General features: G+C 42.4%; 1 protein-coding gene across 1 annotated transcript in view; it reads left to right on the forward strand.

The window, feature by feature from the left end:
- LOC147899716 (Mo25 family protein) overlaps positions 1-16,581 on the forward strand; it is a 50,505-nt gene extending 33,924 nt beyond the window's left edge. The window contains exons 4-11 of the mRNA XM_087378103.1: positions 1,910-1,984; positions 10,755-10,848; positions 11,085-11,144; positions 11,532-11,597; positions 11,731-11,829; positions 11,974-12,018; positions 15,558-15,660; positions 15,869-16,581. Coding sequence (XP_087234229.1) covers positions 1,910-1,984; positions 10,755-10,848; positions 11,085-11,144; positions 11,532-11,597; positions 11,731-11,829; positions 11,974-12,018; positions 15,558-15,660; positions 15,869-15,936 — 610 coding nt within the window. The 3' untranslated portion in view covers positions 15,937-16,581. The remainder of the gene's footprint in view (positions 1-1,909; positions 1,985-10,754; positions 10,849-11,084; positions 11,145-11,531; positions 11,598-11,730; positions 11,830-11,973; positions 12,019-15,557; positions 15,661-15,868) is intronic.
- The last annotated feature ends 3,692 nt before the right edge of the window (positions 16,582-20,273 follow it).

A 20,273-nucleotide genomic window follows, 5' to 3' on the forward strand; every position in this document is an offset into this window, starting at 1 on the left:
TGTAACCGATGTGGCCAGAAAGGTCACTAGTGGCAGCAGTGTCCTCAAATGAATAGTGAGGGGACCAATAACCAGCAGGACGGTGCTATCACCACTATGGTGTTTTTTCCAGCCTTCTAGTAGTACGCGGTAGGATGTGCTGCAAGCAAGCTTTCTGGATCCAAACGGAGGATTGGTTGCTTGTTTGTGGCAGCGGTACCTACCGGATAGGTGCAATGGCAAAGAAGTCTTTCATCGAGGCATGCTTTCAGGCAGGACCTTGAGCCACAAGGAGTTGTTCCCATGGACTCAGGTGGCAGCTTGTTATCAGTATATCTTTTGTTTGGACGTGATGACCTGGCAAATCCAGGGGGGGTTTCCTTGTGTTCTGCTGCAGCTATTGAATGATGAGCCGCTGGAGATTTGGATGGGCCAACGGATTGCCAGTGCAGGAACCCAGAGACAATAGATTGATCCTTGTGAGCTATTATATGCCCATTGTTACTGGAGCCCTGAAGTTCATCGATCTGGGGATAGTGTACTAGTTTAGACCTGAGAGGGGGCTGTATGGCTCTGCGATACTAGTGCCCATGCAAAGAACCAGACCTTCCATGGAGGGCAGCATCAGTTGGATTGTTGTACTAGTTGTACCAGATGAATTATTATCCCAGTACCGGACTAGAGGAGTGTATCGAGTACCTATGGCTTGGAAGCAACAGTACCAGGTTTCCCGTGATCGTGTTTACCAAGAGGGGGCTTCTTCGATAGTACCTATGCGGTCTTTTGCAACGGCGTATTACACGACAGATTCCTGGAGTTGTTCTAGTAGCACACCTAGCTCCCTGGCGCTCATGTTCCATCCACGAGCTGAGAGGGGATGTTGGAGGTCAACATCTCCTAATGTCACTTTAGAGAGAGAGGGTGTTGCTTGTGGCTGTACCCACCTAGTGAGAGGCTAGGTTAGGTTGAGTGAGGACCTATGTTGTGTGTGTGCCCGCCCCCTGTGAAGGTGGACTAGGATAGGGCAGATCTGCCCATCATGGGTCCATCTAGGTCCGGTGGTTGCCACATGTCAGCCCCTGCTCAGGCGCATGTTGCTGGGCAGTGTTGTGGGCCTGTGTGGCTGCCCCTGGACCAGAGAGCTGATCTAGTGGAGGCCTTCCTCGAAAGAGGTGGACCGACCTGATAGTCGGCCACCTAGGCCTGCGGATCCGGGGGGAATAGGGCAGGAGACGACCCCTATAGGCTGCATGGTAGTCTCTTGTAGGGCTGCTGGCATTGGCAGCAGGGTCAGCAGGTGTAGAGGCCCCTCTAGGGCTGCCTTGTAGCCCCTTTTGTAGGGCTAAGTGGGTTGGCTTGTAGAGCCCCTAGTTCGGCTGGGCAGAGCAGGGAGCAGCCCCGTTTATAGGGTTGTGTAGCAGCCCTTGGAGCGTGGAGGTGGGTCGGCCCACCTTGCTGGCCGGTCGGCCCCTAGAGCAGGGGGTCGGCCCTCTTGCTACAGCCGACTAGCGAGGGGGATCCAGGCTATATATAGGCCCCCTTCCCTCATTGTTTGGCATCTCAATTTGGGAGCAGTTCAGCCCATATATAGCAGAGGTTTTCCCCACTGTTTGTGGTCTTGTCCTGAGATGACTTGCAGTTCTCTCATCTCTTTCTCTCCTTTCCAGTTTTATGTTTGAGGTTCTCTCTCTCTCTCTCTGCTTTTCCATTCAGAACCGCTGCACTTCTCACAAAAATGACACGTCCTTCCTCAAATTCCCCCAAAAGCATGACTTGTTGGTTGTTTCTTATGATGAAAGTGCCAATAAATTTTTTAGTTTCTGGTTTCTTTGGTATTATCTACAATGTCATCATCTTCAGTGGATTGCCTTACTCTTTTATGTGCTTGGAATTTGTGGTTTTGTTTGATGTGTAGTGTGCTTTCTTGCAGTTATCAGAACAAGGATACAGCTCTCAATGCTGGCAATATGCTCAGAGAATGTGCTAGGTATCCGAGATTAGCAAAGTAAGAACTCACGTTCCAAGATCTGAAATTTTGACTAGTCCTTAAGTTGAACTTGAGTTTTTTCAATTTCAATCAAATCTTGCAGTTTGGCAGAAACTTATGATGGGGCTTTGGGGACTCCAAAGAATTGTCCCACCGTATGAAGGGATGCTTGTAAATGATTTGACATACGTTTTCCCCAGGGATCTCCATAACATTCTTGTTATTTTTTGCAGAAGAAAATGGATTGGGCAAGTGTCTTATGTAGAAGCTATTTGCATTTTTTATCCAAGAGGACTTATACTGAGTGCTCCAAGAGCAAAGTGTGCAAGGCAAGAATACACCATGGGTAGCATGCGAAAGACTGGAGAGGGTCAAGCCCTATTAAACAAGCAAATCTGGAGACGGGTTGAGGCTGAAAATGCCATCTCAAACCTGTATTAGCCTTTGAGATGAAAGGACGGGCTAACCATTCCATGAGAAAAAACGTCCTTCTGGCAGAAGCAACCCTGAAGGATCTCTGCATGCTCGACCAGATGAACATCAAAGTTTGTACAATAGTTGTCCAAATACCAGCCATGGTGTGAGACAGGTGGACTTGGGAACCATCAATTGCGTCTATGCATCTGGATCTCCAAATATGCCAGGCTGAAATGCTCATGACGATGATCTCCTTGCCAATGTCCATTGAGGCATGCGCATGTCTTCAATCTCCTAGCAAGTGTCCATTGAGGCATGCGCAGGTCTGAAGGAGAGGAAAGGAATATCATCCAGACACAACTCTCAAGCAAATGAAGGTTTCCAATTCTTTTGGAATTAACATGTCCTAGTAATCCTTTTGTCAGGCTTCTAGAACCAATGTCAGGCATTATAATGATGATGGTTCTGTTGCAGGGTTGTGAGGTTGCAGATTGTGCACTGCCAATTCACATTTAGTTCATGGTTAACCTACTACATTTGGTACCCAGTAATGAAATTCAAATGGAGCCTAAGAAGTAAATTTCCAACAAATAGCTGGCAGGATATCAAGCTTTGCCCCCTACATTGACCTTGTGAGCTGTAGGGTGGGAAGGAAAGAGTGAGCAAGAACATGAAGTGTTAGCTGAAGAGCTTTGTGCTGTACTTTGCAGCAGATAGCTCAATGAGTGGAGATGTGGGCTAAATCATAGCCCTGAAAGTTTCAACCAGCAGATCGCAGGTAGTGGGCTACGCACAACACAGGAGAGGAGGAAATGCTTATGTAATTGGCAACAGTAGTAGAGATGAAGTAAATGCTCCACTTGCATCCTGTATGTGTGGGCAGTTAACCCCAATCTGGGCTGAGACTCCCTTAGCACTGATCAGCACTGTTTAGTGCCTAAGTGTTGCTGCTCAGTCAGTAATTATTTCAGAGATGAGGTCAGGTTGTTCCTAACCCAAACTTTTTATGTGTGACCTGGAAAATCAGATGGGATCGATCACCATAATTGCTCCATTGCGGTCCATCTTGTTTCCATTGTAAGGGATTCCCAAGCAGCCCATGTAGATGTTCATAGATTTCTACCTTTAGTGGAGCAGGGTCAAGGTGGAAAAGAGCAGCCAATTTTGGGAATCTTTATTCTATCCGTATCCCTTATTAGAAGAATACGAGGCATGGATAATCCATGTCATTGCCAACTGTGAGCATCGCATTGTGTATCAAGTATTCTGAACCAACAACATTTCTTAGATAAGGACAAGTCTCTTTATTTTGGTTATGTCTTAGTCAAAATTTCTTTTGGAGATAGGGTCTGAGAAGATTCTGTACAAGAGTCTTGTACCTTGATCTCTTTATTTACATAAAAAGTAGAAATACTCTAGGAACAGATCTTCAGACCTAGTGGTTTGGGGGGTGCGGGGGTCTTTTAGTTGTGGGAAATTGTGTAAAAGCTCTTGAAATCACATGTGAATTTTGATAGTTGATAATCTTATGAGGGTTCTTTCATATCGGATTTGACATGGAGCTAGCATTCAAGCATATATTTTAGACTACATGTACCACCCACTCCTTAGACTTGTTGCTGAACGATCTTGCTAGGTGACATGAATGGATGTGGAAATCATTACAACAAGGAAACGTAGGGCTTATTTTAAATCGCGATGCAACTAGTGTCATGCTAATTACGAATTTTTAAATGGCACTATTAAAGCCAATCGATTCTTGATTTGCTTAGAACTTCATCATGTCGCATAGTTTGGTGAAGGGGAAGCCTACTTGGAGCAAATAGTTGTTAGCAAGGATTGGGATGATTGGAAAGGCAATAACGCAGATGCTTTACAGATTCAAACACCATTCGATCCCCCCCCCCCCTCCTCAACATGAAGTTGAGAAGTATGTGAAGGGAGTGTTGGCCTATCATGTGCATGTATTGGGTATTAGATAGAGATAATGCAGGCCTTGGTGTGATTTGTGACGGAATTGATCAAATGCTTGAGAGTTTTTGGGGCAGAGTACGCAAATAGTGACACAATGCAGTCCAGAGAGACTCATGAGAGGTTGGAGGAAAACTTTGGACAGAGTGGGAAAGGATACTGCAGAGGGATTTTGTTAAGAAATCAGTTGTCAAAGTACCTTGGAGGTCATAGTGCCTTTGGGAAGCTCTTTGCTTTTGTAGATAGAGAGATTCTCTTTCCGGTTGCCTGGTGGGAGAACCAGTTCGATCATAAACACTGGCGATTAAGATTCTCTCACAGGTTTCTACCGGGAAAAGTATGTAATGCAATGTTTGAGGGGGGTTGTACTACCTAGTTTGACACAGAATTAATGAAGATATTGAATGCATAAAATTGGAATTTGAAATTCATGCGTTGCCTTTGAATTCTTTTTTGAATTGTTGCACTTGCTCACATGCTTGAACTATACTTGGCCTATGTCCACGTTTTCATATTCAATTGTGGTTTTGGAAATATAATTTACCATGACATTTCCTGCCAGAGCAGCAGGTCCCCATCGACCTTTTCAAATTTCAGACATGGCTTTGGTCTAGCCACTAGCCACATCTATGGAAGGTCTCCTATTTTTTTTGGCTTGGTGGTGCACATGGCGTTCCCTTTGGTCCATGGATTCAGTAGATGGGATAATAGTTGTCCTCCTGGTGCCCGGGGGTTGATTCAGCATTGCTTATGGCAATGCCCACTGGCATAGGAGATCTAGATGTGCACACTCTTGGATTATCCATGGCTGCAACACACATGCTAGGTTTTCACCTTGGGGATGTTTGCCTAACTCACAAAGGGAGTGCAAGATTTCTAATTTGATGCAGAGGTGGGCTCCCTAACTTACTCATTGAGTAACGATCGATGACGCTCTACAATATGGCATGTATCACTTGGATCCCCATTCGGTGTCCATTCCCTCTTTGGGGATGATGTCTGGGAGAAAGTCGCAAGCATTCTGGGCTGGACATTGTCTACACCTTGTGTTTGATTGGGGAGCAGGGTAATGAAGGCTCCTAGAAAACTTCTGAGAGTCACCCATGTTTTTGCAAGGCCTGGCCTGCACATACTTTCAGGTTTCACAGTGGCTGTTAACACCTGCCTTGCAATTGCCTTAAGCAATCAGCTGGAACCTTGGTTTTTCCTTACAAATGTTAGTGCCCTTGTTGCTGATCTTTTTATTGAATTTTAAAAACCATAATGGATGTGTTTATTTTTTTGGGTGAAAAAAAAAACGTTAGGGACAATCCTTTTTTACAGGAACTGTTAGGGACAATCCTAAGCTGACCTATGGCTTATTTCAAGGCAACATCATGAATAAGAGAAGCGTATCTTGTGCTTTGATGCCCGTATCCCACAGACCTGAGCCTCGCTGTTAGAGCTAGGATTGTGCTGAGCTTCCTCGTTAGCTAATCCCCCCCCACCCCCAACACACTTTTTTTTTAGTGAAAACTTTTGATTGATTATATTACAAGAGTAGCAACCTCAAAATAAGGCAGGCAAAAGTACATCAACTGAAAATCTCAGTGTATGCTAAATATACATCATGATCTATGCAGTGCGTCTGCAAGCAATCAAAGAAGGATTGCTGCAGAGAACGCTAAAAAAAACCAGACAAGGAAAATATGGGATCACCAAAGACTTTATAGTTCCTGTGTGTCCATAAAGTCCAGAGTGCCCAATAGCGAACCCAAACAAAGAAAAGATGAAACTCTGGTCTGGGTGGATGAAAACCAAAGAGTCAGAAAAACTTCCCAAAAAGACTAGTCGAGAATCTAGCTCGCAAGCGTGGACGAAGAAGATCAATGAATTAACGAGAACATGAACAAAACCAGAATAAATGAGGCACAGTCTCTTGAGGACTTAAGCATCTGTGGCAACGAGCAAGAGCAATGTGTCTACGGGCCAACAACTGTCCAGAAGGGAAAATGCCCAGAAGCACTTGCCAGAAGAAAACCTGTCGAAGATGAGTTTTGTAAGCCCAAACAAACAAAATTGGAACGACGAGGTTCTTGTAAAGCCAGTGGAGACTGAAAAACTGTTGGCCAGTGAATGCTTTCAGCTCACAAAGAATTCTTCAGCAAAGATTGTCGACCATTCCATTCTAGATGAGAGAGGATGTGCTTCCAATCAAGAAGCAAACTGGAGACCAAAGGGCAGCTAGGCAAAGTGCCATCGATGTGACCAAATAAGAAATCCCAGTAATTGATTTGCCAATGACCAGAGGCAGCAATACTGATATCCTACACTTTTTTTTTAATTTTCTATGTTTTGCTTTGCCCTGCTACTAGGTGTTCTTGAAGCAATTTCTCTCTTCTTTTTGCTATCAGCCCTTGGGCTGCTTACAATGAAGGGCATTGCCAATTCTGTCAACACATTGGTTCGGGGTCATTGGGGAGCGCTTCAATCGGAGCCAATTTGCTTGCAGCTCTCAGTGCATCACAAGGAATAGTTTTCACATTTCCCTTTTCTCCCTCCAAGCGGTTCGAGCTTTCCCTTCACAGTTTACTCCCTCGACAATTTGAGCTTTCAATTCATAGTTTTCCTTAACGGCTTGAGATTTTTGAGAGTGATCACGGAGCTCTTCCAGCCAGAGCATACTGCTCCCCTGACCACGATAGTAGGTGCGGCAGAGACCCCAAGACCGAGATGCGGCACATTCCACACAGGATAGACACACTGATCACACTAGCTGACATCTCATCCATGTTCAGACCCGGGGAACGGCCGGCAGGAGTCACTGTTGCGCTTGTCAGACGTAGATCCGTTGCCAAGAGGTCACGACAGGCTACATGGAATTGGGGTAGGGGTTTTGCACCCCAGATTTATTCAATTTATGCCCCCAATTCTATCGGGGATAGAATTGTGGGATGCATGTCGTCTCTTGGGGAATTCTGTTGAATGGTTGGTTGAAGCTAAAAGATCAAGCAGGGTTGGTAGATGTTTCTGAGAATACCTCTTTCATGTGGTGTAACAATCAAATATGGGGAAATCGTAGAAGGGTAGGTTAGACCGGTTTTATCTTTCAAGGAAAGTACAAGATGAGACCTTCGGATCAATTGCCAGTAGGAATGTTTTTAGACAGAGGCATGGGATGGACAAGGAAATCATGGTTCAAGGAAAATCCCTATTTTGTAAATTGCCTTACGTCCAATTGAAGGTCAAGAGGATTTGGGACTGTGCCTTTGGTGGAAAGGCTTCTTGCAGTGAGAAAGAGGAGGCAATACAATAGAACACAATACTCTTTGAAATCTGTCAGGAAGAGGGCAGCAGATGCAAGGAGAAAGAGGAGGCAAGAACTGGAGGAAAAGCTACAGATTTTTGGATAATGACAGCTGAGAGGAAGGATAGAAGCAGCTAAAAGAGGTTAAACCAAGCTGAGGGCGGAAGAGCTGTGTAAGTGCAAACAGCAGTTAATCTATCAAAGAGGTTGGTGGGCAGGGAAAGCTGACAAGCAAATAAAGACATGTTTAGAACTTGAGGAAAAACTGCTCAAGAGCACATTCAAAAGCTTGTCTACTTGACAAAGAGGTATCAACAGATGAAGAAATTCTAAAGGAGGTCCATGACATTTCAGAAAGCTTTTCAACAGCACATTCAAAAGCTGGTCTACTTAACAAAGAGGTATCAATAGATGAAGAAATTGTAAAGGAGGTCCATGACCATTTCAGAAAAATATTAGGAGAACAGGAAATCATAACACAGAGAAATTGATTGCAAGGGAAAGGTGCAGTTTGATCAAAGCAAAGATCATCCCAAATTTTGATGCGGCCTACTTGGACAACCCAATCACCTAGGGAGAATTAAAAGAAGCTGCAGGTATGATGGCCAAAAGAAAACCACCAGGTGAGCATGCTTTTTCAGTGGAGTTCCAGCTCTCTTTTTGGGAGAAAGGAAAAGCTGCAGGTATGATGGCCAAAAGAAAACCACCAGGTGAGCATGCTTTTCAGTGGAATTCCAGCTCTCTTTTTGGGAGAAAGGAAGGTCCTAAACATGGAATTAAGCTTAAGTAGACCTTAACTTAGAAGAAGGAATGATTTTGCACAAACTTCCTCCTTGCAAGTGAGGGCTTGAGCCATTGCCATGCAAGAATTTTCTTTTTGATCCACTCAATGACCCATTCGCACCGATCCTTCATCGAAGAATGAAATCTTATTGGAATTCCCAGCAATCTAAAAGGGACACTTTCTAGTATCTCCTTACATCCTTGCTCCTTTAAAATCTATGGTAACTGTCCCTTCAGTTTCATAAACACCGATTTTGCTATGCTGATCTAGGGAACTCAGGCCATATAATACGTATTCAAGCATTCCAATATAACTCCAACAGAACCCTCATCATTGTGCATGAAGGGACGAGTGTCATCAGCAAACTGCTGACATAAGACCTGTTTACTATATATATATACCTTTGTAAGACTAGAATATAAACAACCGTACAAATTCAGATTTTTGTTGTTCTAAAGTCCAAATTTCTACAATGAAAACAAAAGAGAAGAAAAATGAGCTAACAAAAAAAATAAAAAGAAATAATTTTGAAAAACAAAAGGTACGAATACCTAGCAAGCAAAGCAACACTTATGTCATCATCGGCTTCTAAAGACATGCGGAGTCTCTTGGGCAAACTCAGTGCTTCCTAAATACGTTTGTTTACCATTGTTAATCCGACCTCTGTCAGCTTTGTCTTTAATTAACCAGCTCAAAGCATCTGCAGCTTATTGCAAAGAGGAGGGGTGACAGAGGACAACCGTGCCTAATAGATCTTTTTTAAAGCAAACGGTCTAGAGGTTAGGCCATTGACTTTCACTTTAGCCATAGAATTGGACAAGCGAGTCTCCACGAATCTTTTGAATCTTGGTCCTACTCCCATGTCCTCTAACGCCTGCATTATAAATGCCCACATACAGATTGTCAAAGTTGACCTTCATGAAACAAATGTCTAGACCTTCCTCCTCGGCCAACTCTAAGCTCTCCCATAATGTAATTACTGCCTCCAAGATGTTTCTACCTTTGATGAACTCTTCGTTATATTCCCTTATCCAATCATGTATCTTCATCTTAAGTCTCTCTCATCTCGTAACCGTTATAGCTGAGTCCAGGCTGAGCACTGACCAGTGGTTTGTAAAAACTGCCAAGTCATCCTATCCCCCTGCTGCACCCATTGCACCTTGGAAGAATGATATGAGAACTCTGCCCTGTGGATCTCCGTGGCCTAGCGGTCAAGCTGCGGGCTTTCGTATTTGTCTCAAGCCATTGTGAGGCAAGGTCATTCAAGTCTCTATATGGCAGGGTCCCATCTCAGTGCTCTCCCATTCTTCTAGAGACTATCATCGAGTGTGTCTATAACTCAACAGTACTCCTTTGAATAGCATCTGCTTCCCATTGGCCCAACCGTTCGGTCGGAGATCCTACTTCCGTAACCCTGCTATGGCCTACTGGATCTCCTTCTCGTATAGCAACACATCTGGAGTCACTACAATGTAGCAGATTGTAAAACAAGTTTGTTGGAAGATCATACATACCTTGCAGAAAGAAAGAAAGTCTATTGTCCATGCGAGACCAACAGATCTATGTGAGAGCAAAAAACCCAGCTAATGCAGCTCCCAAGGAGTGCATAATGCGGCTTTGAATTATTACAAGATACCTACATTGTAGTCTAAAAATTAAGACAGTAAACGATCATACATTAGTTTAAGACTGAGGGTCTTTTGGTTTGGACTCTCCTTGATGAGTGCCATGCCCTCATGATATACTGCCCATTGTGGCATTTTTAGAGTTAGTTGTTCCACTTGTCATCTCCTGTGGATTGGCTCGAGTTCAGGATTACCTAATAGTTTATTCCTCATTTGTTCTTATTTTTTAAAGTGGGACGCATCTTGTTTCTATTCTGAAAGAGAGAGGGTTTTGGCCATTTAATTGCGTTTCATGACATAAGTGTTCAAGAGGACCTAAGGGTTTTCTTCTCTTGAAGGAATCACAAACTATTGCCAAAAATGTCATCCTTATCACTCTCCTTGTGTGGACTTTTTAATGTATGTCTGTTGGTATTACCGAAGACAGTTGTGGATGCTTGGTAGTAAAGGGTGTTGTGTTTACACATGCACAAAGTCTGGCTTTTATTTACATATATATGTGTGTGTGTGTGTGTGTGTGTGTGTATGGACAGGGTCTAGAATGAGTTAGGTATGGTGGTTAGGATGAAGAATTGGTATTTACGTAGTTTTAAAGTAATTGTTGCTGCTGCTATTTTATCCTCTTGCTTTACAGTTGTATACTGCTTAGCTCTTCTTCTTCTGCAAACCACAAGGTGATCAACTTCAATTGCTTTTTTACTGCAGATATATGCTAGAATCTTCCAGTTTTGATTTCTTTTTCACATATGTAGAGCTTCCAAATTTCGACATTGCTTCAGATGCTTTTGCAACTTTTAAGGTAAGTACTCAGGTCTCATCTTTATAGTAGTTATAACATCCGTCTGCTTCAATTGCAATATCTGGCTCATGGGATTGACATGGAGTGCTAGGGATGGATATATTGGTAGTGAGCTTTGAGCTAATATGACGTGCAACTACATGAGGACATTGCAGTTTGAACGCTCTTGAGTATTGTTGAGGAATGGTTGTGATTTTCTATATCCTTGTGGGGCTCTTTGGTTTTTTGGTCTACAGGAGCTGTTAACGAGGCATGAATCGGTGGTGTTTGAGTATTTCAATACCCATTATGCAAAGGTGAAGTGCGTCTGGCTATGTTGAGACTTTCTCGTTTGTTTCATTTGGTTTACAGTTGCTAGTGCTATAGGATGGGTCATCCAACAGACACACAAAGGTAGTCCCAAGCGGCTTTTGAAGCTACTGTAGATCATCACACGACTTTCTCTAGGAACTTGATAGGTGCCCATATTGTGTTTATAAAACATCTAGTTAGTAGATTTTCTATCTTACATGTTTAATATTTAAATCGTTCAAGCTGTAAACCATTCAATCTTTTTGCATCACGTTGTTTTGATTCAATGAAATGGATTCTCAATGGAAGAGAAGATAGAAATGGATTCTCAGTGTTATGGTTGTTATGCTTAAGACACTGCAAATTTTTAACGTTAGACGTGTTTGCTGCAGTTTTTTGGGTTGTATGAGAGGCTTCTATCTTCAACCAACTATGTGACGAGGCGACAGTCTTTAAAAGTAAATAAATAGTTTTTTTCAATTCTAAACAAATATATTTTCTGGTTCGGATGAGGTTATTTCTGGAATTCAGATTTTGTTCTGTTGTTGCAGTGTCTGTTGATTGAGTAAGTGCTTTCTTTATGCACCACAGCTTCTTAGTGATATCCTGTTGGAAAAGCCAAATGCAAGTGTTATGATGCAATACATATCAGAAGTGAGAAATTTGAGGATGATGATGACACTGTTGAAGGTGAAGCGTAATTAATTATATCCTTCACATTTTTCTAGTCCACCTTAATTTTTTTCTGTGCATATGCTAGATTAATGTCAACTGTTTTCTTTTTTCTCAGAATAAATGGACTTCAGGTTCTGAAACGCTAATTTTGTTTGGCAGGATACGAGCAAGAATATCCAGGCATCGGCTTTCCATCTTTTTAAGGTTCGTCACCTCATCCAACTTAATTGTGGGAAGTCTGTAAGTTTTCCCCTGTGAGACTATTAGTTTGGAAGGAAGTCGACAAAACAACTAATGTGGGACACATAGTCCACAAGGTGCTGGTCACCTTCTTCCTTTCTTCTTTATTTCTTGTTTTCTTTCTCTTTTGTTTTGTTTTTGTTTTTTGGACGTGCTTTAGTAAGCACTGGGTTTGCCCAAGATATTCCGCGGGTCTTTAGAAACCCAGTATAGCTGCTTACTGATGACGACATAAGTGTTGCTTTGCTTGCTAAGTATGTCTTCCTTTTGTTTTTCAAAAGATTTTGCTCCCTTTTTTTCTTCTCTTTCGTTTGCTCTTTTATTTTCTGTGTAGATTTTTGGACTCTAGAACAACAAAAAATCTAAATTTGTATGATTGGATATATTCTAGTCTTACAAAGGTATATATATATGTATAGAAACCTCCAAGTGTTTCAACTTGCCTTTGACTATCTGCTTTATTGTTCAGAATCAAGAAGGCTTACAAGCTGCATGTGAAGTATGCTGATGAATGGTGGTGGTCTCAATAGATGCATAAGCAGATGTAGAAATTATTTTGTTCATTGTTGTTATCTTTGTGCATCGCTACTTCCTTGGGCCATCGAGTATAGGAGAGGAATTGAGGACACTAGTTTCTTTACTGATTGCAAATAAAGGCAGAAGCGGGATACAGCTTACACTATCTGGCTAGAGGCCCTTTTTCATCTTTGTCTTTGTACACGGTTCGATTTCCTTGTCACAGGTTGTTTTGTATTTGAGTTGTTGACCTTCTAGATATGGAGATCCTGTAGGCATGTCCTGCTCATGTATGCATGGCTCTTTGTTACCATTTATCCCCATGGGCCATCTCAATAAACTTAATATATCTCTCATTTTTTTTCCCATTATTGTTATAGAAATGTGAACATTTAAGTTGACAGTAGGGCGCGAAATCTTTGAGCTACAAAGGATAAATTACCTTTCAATGTTTTAACCCTACAGAAAGTGTGGATTTAATGATATTATGCAAAAGATTCAAGTTGGTAGACTTCTTTACTATTTGCAATACTGATTTCTTTCCCCTTGTTTGCGCTAGATAGTCACAACTTGATCCTCTTCTTCCTCCCTAAGGGCAACTTTTCCTCGTCCCACCTGTTTATGTGACAAAAGCCCTCCTTCACATACAACCACGGTTGCACTTGCGCACGCCAGCTCTACTTTCCCTTGCAGGCTTTGGCTTGTGCTATATAAACATCCTGTCTTGCTCTTGGCTCTGTGCAACTCTGTTTCCCTTCATGTGCTTGCTCTTTTGGCTTTCTTTAGATCTGATGATTCCTATTTTATCAATCAAGGAAATATTAAATGGATGCTTTAGTTAGATTAGCAAGCAATAAAGAAAGAAAATTTATTAAAAGTCTTCGGAAGACCAAAGGGTCTATGAGACTGATACAATGAGCTGGGGGGTGGAGCCACTAAGTGGGCATCAACACCCATTACGAATACAAACAAAAACCCAAAGTCGTGAACATAACAGCGTTGATACATAGAGAGAGAACTCTTCGGGCCCTCGAAGTGGGAGCCAGTAGGGGCATCAGCTTTGGGAGGGGGGGATCGATGTGTGAGGCTGATGTGGTGGCATATAACCTGTGATAGGTCGCTCTGGCGACTGTCGACCTGTGTGGTTGGCTGTGGTCTCTTGGCTATAGCCTTGCGGCGAACATGTGCCACCGTCACTCCTGTGGGTTGGGCCTCCAGTCTGATGAGCATGGAGGGAAGTTTCCCTAGTGTGATCTGTGCCTCAGTGTGCACCAACGAGTCTGGTGTGTCTCTAGCTCTTGCTCGGCTCCTTGAAGCCGCTGTCTTCATGGATCCAGCTGGTTGGTGCTGTCTGGCACGAAAAATTTAGTGATCATACTTTGAGTGGGGTCTGGCTGTGTGTCCTGATCACTCCTACATGCTCTGAGCATTTTCTCCTTGTGTTGGACAGCCTCATGGATGAAGGTCTCTAGGCATTTTTGGTCTGGGTAGGACAGGGAATAAAAAGGTGGTGATAGCATCTGAAAGCGGAATGCTCCTTTGACTCGATCTCGTGAGACTCACACAAAGTGCAGATGTGGCCCTCTTTAGGTATGCCGTCTACCCGACCACTCTCAATACGGAGACGGTGTGATGAGACTCGGAACTGCCCTTCTATATCCTCAAGGAGTGGGGGAGGTGGATCCGTGTACACCTTGGTGAGTCGATGAAGCCCTCCGCTGAAATCCGTAGGCAATGGTCTCTGTAGAAGGTGAGCTTCATAGGAAGCTCACGAGATGCCAACCAAGTCCTGAGGGATTGGACTAAAAACATCTGAGGGAGAAAGAAAGAAAGAGAGAAGAAAAATTTTTAATGTCTTCGAAAGATTGGAGGGTCTATGAGTGAAAGAGGTACAGAGCAAAGAACATAGGGAGGAGGAATGAAGGAATATGAGGCTTACTTTAATGGGATTGAGATGCATGATCAGTGATGTCTGTGGGAACCTTGAAGCGAGTGCAAATCTGCTAGAAAATTTAAAACTCGACACTAGTTCACTAGTGGCAAATGGCACAACAATCCAATTTGTGACATATTGGTTGGCAACAAGTAGATACTTCTTTTGGGATGTGATGGCCAAGGGGCTTACAATTTCTAGTTCCCACTTCTAAAAAGGGTGGATTGACATGGCAAGTTACAGTTGGTTGGCTGGAAGATCTTTCTTTTCTTGCCAAAGAATTTGCAAAATTCACTAGATTAGCAAAGCCAATTCTTGGACATCATGGACCAATAATACCCCATGTTTGATATTTTATTGATGGTGTAGTCCGTGGCATAATGTCCACCGCAGACCTCCTCATGGTATTGTTGCATTTCCATTGAACTTACTCTGCATTAATAGGGTGCCATAAAGCTCTATTAAAGGGTTGTCGATACAGGATTCCCTCAAATGACCATGCAGCGGTGGCTGTCTTTCGTTATCTCTTTTCTCTCATTGCTTGTGTTGTTAAGTGGGAAAGAGAAGGTGGATGAAAACTAATAAATAACTGCATAGGAGCTTCAATAATGAGCACCAGGATGCCCACTGGTATCTTGTTCAAAAATGTCTTTAGCTCAACGAGGGTGTTTTTAACACAAGTTCTTCAAGCCCCAAGAGGGGCACGTGTTAGTTCAACACGAACACAAAGAGAAGGGACCCCACACCCTGCTGCATAGCAATGCCACATCCCCAATAGATCTAGGAAGGAATATGTGAAAGCGGGGATACATCTCTTCTTGCCATGAAGTACTTGCTCATGGAATAACCTGCATGGCAATCCTGTGTGTCAACCTATGGTCCGCTTGAGTGAAGACAGCAATACCTCAGATAAATTAATCATCTCCCTTCCATTTCAGCTTTCCTGTCAATTTTGCTTGGACAAAGAGTTTTCCTTAGGTCAATCGCAGTACTTTTTTGGAAGTGGGACTACAAAATTTTTAAGGCTTCATAACATTATGCTTTACTCTTGCAGGTTTTTGTGGCCAATCCAAGAAAACCTTCTGCCATAGTGAAAGCCCTGTTACAGAATCGGGATAAGCTGTTGACATTCTTGGAAACTTTCCATCTTGACAAAGGTCGTCATGAGAATCTCTCTCTCTCTCTCTCTCTCTCTCTGCCCAAGTATGTCTATATGCATACTGCAAATGCAAGTGCAGGCATGTTTTGTATGGTTGTTTCTAATCTCATTTTTCTGTAATTTTCAAGAGAGACTAGGTTTGGTCAATATACTTCTGGTCGTAAGTGATATGGCCTCATTATGAGTACAGTGTCTTTGTGGTACAGAGGATGATCAGTTTGATGAAGAGAAAGAACTTCTTGTCAAAGAGATAGAAGGATTGGCGGAGCCATAGAATTACTCTACAGTTTTCAATATGGTGTCAGAAGAGGCAGACATGCAGGGATGATCGTTTTTGGGGCAATCTGCTAAGGTGGAAGAAATGAGGTCCTCAATTGCACTGGAACCTGCAGTTTCTTGAGCTTAGTTGTCCAAATGTGCTGTGTACTATACCTGCACAAATGTCAGTTTGCGGCAATTGATTATTCCTGCCTTTCAAACATGCAAGTTCTGAGCTCAAGAATTCCAAGAGTAATTGCAAAATTATGGTGGTTGTAATTGTATTATATTGGCATTGTATATCGGTGGTAATAAGCTATAATACACGGCTCATCAGAACTGGGAGACATGCCATCAATTTTCAAACAGTGAAAATGTTCCTAAATCATGCTGAACATGTTCTGAATTGGGGTTGCCTCTGAGGTAATATGATGGAAGGAGATTTGCATGTCCACTTGGGCCTTGCTCTACTTTTCAATTGTGATATGTAGTAGCCCTGGCAGAAAACCTGGTGTTATATGTTCCTCTTTCGGGCATGCAAGCTCTCAGCCCAAGGACTTAAAACTTGTGGCTGTTTGGTATAATGCATTTCGAAAGTATGCTAACAATACATTGGTCATCAGAATCAAGAGAATGCGTTCCATCTCTGGTTAAACAAGGAAACACAGTTACATTATGTCCAACAGGGTTATTTAAAATTCTGCTTTTCCCTCCTCCCAAAAATGAAAAATAATAAAAGTAAAAATGATCGTGAGATCTGTGAGCATATATGACAGAATGAGTGTAGATATTTCTAAATGAATTAGTCCCTTTTGGTTAGATGGTTTTGACAATTCGTATTAGGGTTCACCAAACGACTTGTGAGCACTGCCTTGTGTGGCAAATAAGGGGCCGGGCAACTTGAATTAGACGGGGAAGCAGTTAAGAGGGCACTTCACAAAAGAAAGGAGCGTTGCCCGGAAGGTAGTGCAAAAAATTGGACATGTACAGCCTTGAATGTTCATTTAAGCCATCCATACCCAAAGAATGACAAGTAGACTAAATTATAGGATCAACATTGGTTTTGTGATGAAGTTAGCTAATCGGGTAAATGATAGACATGGGATTTTTGTAATCCATCCATTAACGTGCCCAACAATTATGCTACTAGATTTGATAACACACCTCGACTCAATTAGTGATAGAATTTTTGAAATAAAAATTCAAATGGTGGTGGGCAATGAACACCTCTTGTAAGTTAATGCCACAAACGAGCGTGAAAATCGTAGCCTTAGTCAAAGTGTCAAGGCAGAAGAATTCTAGGGTATAATAGTGTGTGTTTAAGTACTTCTTAATCCTATAAGTAACAGTAGTAGTATTTTTTTCTTGGAGCTTCATTGTAAGCATGGGACATCTACATGTCCTATGATAGGCTATCACATTTGCCACTTTCAAATGCCTCGAGATTGATGCCAGTCTTCGAATCAACCCACATTCACGCCCTCCCTCCAACCTTCAAATTTTGATCTTAAAACCATCAATTAAATGACTTGACATATGTAAAAATATATGATGCCCATGGAAACCATGAAGGGAAAGACATGACCATACTATTGAAAATGTTATATTTTATTCAAACACAATACTTTCCAAATCTAATTCTCCGTTTTTGTAAGAACATAAATGCAATATTGTCTCGCAAAGTTTTGGGCCTATTTTAGTTAGCCTCTAAAGCCAAGGTTGAAGCTTGCAACTCATCAATATAAGCTGTAGCAATAGCATTCTTGATAGGAATATATATGTATATATAAACCCGCTCGTAGCTACTTCGAGTGCCCTTTGTTTTCTTATTTCTCTTCTTTCCTACGCTCTTTGATACTTTGAATGCAATATCAAATCATTAATACATCGGATGTGGGCCTTTAAAAGGATTAAATGACAATGAAAATTTTTTACAGTTGAAAAGTTGTTGGACTATTGTTGATGCATAAGTGTCTTCAAAATGCTATGGACACGCTTTTCATGTTAAGAGAATTCTTTGTAGTATCAAATTTTGTTCTTTTCTTCCCCATTAGAAAACAATCAAGACAAGCATTATTGAGAGAAAGTAGAGAACAAATTAGAGTTGTTCTATTTTCAGGTTACTTAGCTAAGAGAGGCAAATATAAAGGACCAAGCTATCTTGAAGTGGAGGCAAGGGTGTATCCTCCATTTCAAACAATGTTATCCTAAATCAGTAGGACACATGGTGTCCAAGTGCCCACCTGTTAAATTTGGAATGTGAGTTAAGGCAAGGCGATAGTTTTCTAGACTTGTTTGGCCTCCCTTATAATACGCATCATGAGCTCCCACGAGGGATGATCTCATTGCAAAGGGCTATACATTGGGAAAATGCAAAGCAACTTTTTCTATAGGGGACAAGGTACCCGACAAGGTGGTGTGGGCACCATTTGTAGAAGATGCTATAGAAACAAAATAGAAAACAAGGTGATGTGGGCACCATTTATAGAAGATGCTATAGAAACAAAATAGAAAACATGGCAACTAAAAGACAGAGTGGAATGTCATGGACTTATCTCAAGCAGTAGGGTTGCCACCAAATCTATATAGAGGGTAGTGTCATAGGAATTAAAATTCCATGTGGTGTAGTGTGCTTGGTGTTATTCTCATGAGGATGATAATGTGATTTAGCCTAAGGTAGAAGGAGGCTATAAAATATTGTATGCATATGGTGTTTGTTTATGCAAGTGTGGTCCATCTAGAATATGATATGGGAAAGGTGGATGATGTGTAAAGGAATCTTCGTGGGCCATCTTCCCAAATCGATGGACCCATGGCAACATTAAGTGAGCTAGGCACAAGGCCAATGGCATGGAAATATAAAATGCGTAAGAGAGGTTGAGGTGGCAAGGAATCTTGTGCCAACCCTACCTCTAGGAATTTTTTAGTACATGAGTAGGGATGAGGTGACAAGCATCTTTGTGCCATCCCTTCAATTGTCCTCTTAGGTGCTTGTTCATATTATAAAATTAAGGAGCCGTGGAGTATCTTAGACTAAAGATAAGGGGGTTCAATTTATGTGGAAAATTGAGGCAAGGTATTGTCGCATGCCATTGAGAGTGTGTGACTTCCTTGCTCATATGGATGGTGCCTCCCTCATGGGATGGATTATTTATTAAGGAGACCTTGGCCTATAAAACAGGATCATTCTTTGATGCTTAGGAGGTCCCTACATTTGACACTTCTCCATGTAGATGCTCTCTTCCTTTAGCCCCCTTGTTGTATATAGCTTTGGTGTCTTCTATGGATATGATAATTCTTCTTATGCCTCCATTCCTCCTTCAGATGCCCCTTTGCTTCTTCTCCCCTTTCTCTCCCTCACCATATTCCCTTATTGTATTGTGAATATTCTCCCTCCTCCTTTTGTGTGGAGTCCTTGCTTCATGTGACTATGCCTTGCATAAGGAATGGTTAGGATATGGTGCTGGTTGTGGTTGATTTGATTTGTGAGTGGATGGAAGTTCTATCCTCATAGTTTTGGTGCGGTGAGCATGAAACTTTTCAATTGTCTTTAGATTTGATGTTCTCGCCTCTTTGTAAAGGATTTGCTACTCCCCTTCTTTTTCAATTTTCTCATTGAGAAAAAGGAACAAAGAGTCTCACCCTTTCTATCTTTTCCACTCTCCTTTTCTTCGTATATATATATCTCTCTCTCTACAGCTCTTTCTCCTCTCCCCTCACTCTTTCCATCCTGCCACCTCTCTCTCTCTCTCTCTCTCTCTCTCTCTCTCTCTCCCTCCACATGGCTTGCGAAGCACAAAATCGAGATGGACAGGCTTCCCCCCTTTCAGTATAGCATGGATGCACCTCTTGAGTCGATCCCGTGAGATGAGATCAACTATATCATACGGTTAGACCTCCTCCAGCTTCACACATCCCGACTTGGGGGGAGGACCAGGAGCTCCCCACCAAGACCCAGTTTTATTGCGACCCCTTCTTGAGAGTATCAGAGGAGGGATTCATCATTAGACCCCAGTATCTCAAGGATAGAGGAGTCTCCCATGCACTGAGGATTGCCATTGGTCAGATGCGAGTTTCGTCCCATCAGTCGAGGATCAAGACAGGGAGAGCAGTGAGTATACCCAAAGAGCAGCGGGTCTGCACGCTATGTACGCTGGGGGCGATTGAGACAAAGGAGCATTTTCTTTGTGTTTGCCTAGCCTACTACTACGAGATTCGAGGACGCTACCACTGTCTCTACCTAGAAGAGAGTGGCTTCGGTCCTTTGTCATGAGACTGATCCATTTCCATGACCAGGTTTGTATCGGGCTTTATCTGATAGAGATGCGTCGACACAGGGAGACGCTTTTGCGA

Source organism: Dipteris shenzhenensis, chromosome 8 (assembly GCF_047967505.1).
Source record: "Dipteris shenzhenensis isolate YYH24624 ecotype China chromosome 8, Dip_SZ_1.0, whole genome shotgun sequence".
Lineage (NCBI taxonomy): Eukaryota > Viridiplantae > Streptophyta > Polypodiopsida > Gleicheniales > Dipteridaceae > Dipteris > Dipteris shenzhenensis.